This window comes from Odontomachus brunneus, unplaced genomic scaffold (assembly GCF_010583005.1).
Source record: "Odontomachus brunneus isolate Ranch 3 - 2012 unplaced genomic scaffold, Obru_v1 Obru_scaffold_112, whole genome shotgun sequence".
Classification (NCBI taxonomy): Eukaryota; Metazoa; Arthropoda; class Insecta; order Hymenoptera; family Formicidae; genus Odontomachus; species Odontomachus brunneus.
This window is the reverse complement of record NW_022639562.1, coordinates 315,329-317,682: the sequence shown is the minus strand read 5'-3', so window position 1 is coordinate 317,682 and position 2,354 is coordinate 315,329. Positions and strand designations below refer to the sequence as shown.

General features: G+C 31.7%; 2 protein-coding genes across 3 annotated transcripts in view; one reads left to right on the top strand and one right to left on the bottom strand.

Moving 5' to 3' along the window:
• LOC116849337 (putative nuclease HARBI1) overlaps window positions 1–1,634 on the top strand; it is a 2,218-nt gene extending 584 nt beyond the window's left edge. Inside the window, exons 2-4 of the mRNA XM_032826393.1 lie at window positions 91–377; window positions 744–1,305; window positions 1,470–1,634. Coding sequence (XP_032682284.1) covers window positions 91–377; window positions 744–1,305; window positions 1,470–1,482 — 862 coding nt within the window. The 3' untranslated portion in view covers window positions 1,483–1,634. The remainder of the gene's footprint in view (window positions 1–90; window positions 378–743; window positions 1,306–1,469) is intronic.
• Window positions 1,635–1,694: 60 nt separating this feature from the next.
• The window catches only part of LOC116849339 (myb/SANT-like DNA-binding domain-containing protein 3), a 1,683-nt gene continuing 1,023 nt past the window's right edge, over window positions 1,695–2,354 (bottom strand). The window contains exons 4-6 of one of the 2 annotated variants that reach the window (XM_032826396.1): window positions 2,083–2,148; window positions 1,919–2,011; window positions 1,695–1,825 (exon numbers count right to left, since the gene is read on the bottom strand). In XM_032826396.1, coding sequence (XP_032682287.1) covers window positions 1,776–1,825; window positions 1,919–2,011; window positions 2,083–2,148 — 209 coding nt within the window. In that variant the 3' untranslated portion in view covers window positions 1,695–1,775. Of the gene's footprint in view, window positions 1,860–1,918; window positions 2,012–2,082; window positions 2,149–2,354 lie in introns of both variants that reach the window. The other variant, XM_032826397.1, reaches the window with a different exon arrangement.

Below are 2,354 nucleotides of genomic sequence, written 5' to 3'. Positions count from 1 at the left end.
TAATAGAGCTATAATAATAAAGTGAATTTATGAAATAATATTATTATTTAACGAATGGTTCGTAATTGATAATTTTTTATGTAATTTTAGGTCAAGGTCATTGACACCAATTAACCAATTGTTATTAACTTTGAGATTTTATGCCACGGGCAATTTTCTGCGTGCCTGTGGTGATTTTAGTGGAGTAAGCATTAGTACTGCTTCTCGAGTTGTCGCAAAAGTATCCATGGCTATTGCTTCGTTATCAGCAGCAATGATTAATATGCCTCAATCTATTGAAGAAATTCGTACAACGCAACGGGCATTTTATGAAATGTATAAATTCCCAAGGGTAATTGGATGCATCGATGGAACACATATTAGAATACAATCTCCTGGTAAGTTACAACTATGTGAAATATAAATTATGGACTATAACAACAAATATAAATTATGTAAAGTGAAAATACTACACCCACACAGCACAAAACATCTCAGCAATGTCTTCAGAATATCTCAACAATATTATAAGTTGGTGACATAAGACATTGCACAGACATTTCTAAAATATCTCTGACATTATCTCTAGAATATTTAACATTTCAAATGTAATATTTTGGAGACATTGCTGAGATGTTTTGTGATGTGTGAGTACTTATCCCATACAGCAGAAAAAAATTACATAAACATTGTATAGACATTGCAAGATTTAGAATTTGTATTGACTTATTTTAAGCAATGATACTTATAACAAATATTTTCAGGAGGTGAACATGCAGAAGAGTTTAGAAATCGAAAAGGATTCTTTTCTCTTAATACCCAAGTTATTTGCGATAATAATATGAAAATTATAGACATTGTGAGTAGATGGCCGGGTTCTGTATATGATGCAACAATATTTCAACATAGTTGGGTGCACCGAAGATTAGAGGAAGGCGAGTTTCATTCGGGAATATTACTTGGCGATAGCGGATATCCGGTCAAGAAATATCTTCTCACTCCTCTTTTGCACCCAACTACTGCAGCCGAAAATCTTTATAACAATGCTCACATACATACGAGGAACATTGTTGAACGAGTCTTTGGTGTTTGGAAGCGTCGATTTCCAGTTTTAAGTTTAGGTATGAGACTGAAAATAGAGACTGTGCAAGATATTATCGTAGCTACAGCAGTTCTACACAACATAGCCAGAAATCACAATGAAGAAGAACCTCCTGCACTTGTGGATTTGCCTGACGAGGAAATTGGAAATAACGAGAATCATGTTGAAGTTCAAGTGGGAGACAATAATGTCAGACAAGTACTCATCAATGAGTATTTCTCAAGGTAAATATAATGACAAATTTAACGAAAGTATGAAATGTTTATATGTCAAACTATATATATTATACAAAACAATTTTTATAACTATATATATATATATAATAATAATATATATTATATCACAACTTCTTTGGCATTTTGCAGAAACTTATATATGAATTTTTCAGATTACGGAACTAAAACTCGCCTAACGGTTGCTATAAGTGGTGCAACATAAGGTCCAATATTAATTACTGTAAATAAAAATATAAGAACAAATCTATTATATTATAAATTGTATACTTGTATTTTATATGAATTATTACCGAAATATACTTACTAATCATCCTCAACATTCTTCACAATTTTCTGTAATGTTAGCCTCTTAATTCGTGCATCTAACTTTAAATTTTCGATTGTCAGTTTGGTGATTTCTGATTTAGCCTCTATTTCTTGTAATAATAAATTTTTTTGCAACATCAAGGTTTCGTTTTTCAAGCGTGACATCTCTTGCGTAATCTGAGAATCTTCAAATTGCTTGGCTCTTTTTTTTTTTTAAATAAACTTATTATCAGTTCCTACAACGATTAATTATACCTTTCAATTATTTCTTTTGACATTTTGTGATATTGTATACCTTTTTGTGTTTTATTCTCTTTATTCTCGTGAACAAAATGTGCAGTATCAATCTTTCTTTTCAGTGAGGTCTTTTCGATATTCTCTGATTTTTCTACAAAAACAATATATTTAACTTTTGTTAATGCTAAAAAGAATAATGCGAAATTAAAACAAAATCTTTACCTGGAATTATTAATGTCGCTTGAGGTACTTCCACCTTTTCTGTTCTTTTCAAAAACTGGAGAACACCTGTATAAAGTAAATAAAAGAAAATTCATGTCGTTTTCCAAATTATATATATATATATATTGGGACCGGTAGCTCCTAGGGATTCAAGTCGGAGACGGGATGGGTCAGAAGAAGGCGCAAATGACTCGACTCGTATTCGGGAACAATGAGTTTATTTATCGGGACTCTCGCACGCCCCGTTATTTAGCCCGGTAATCTTCACAAAG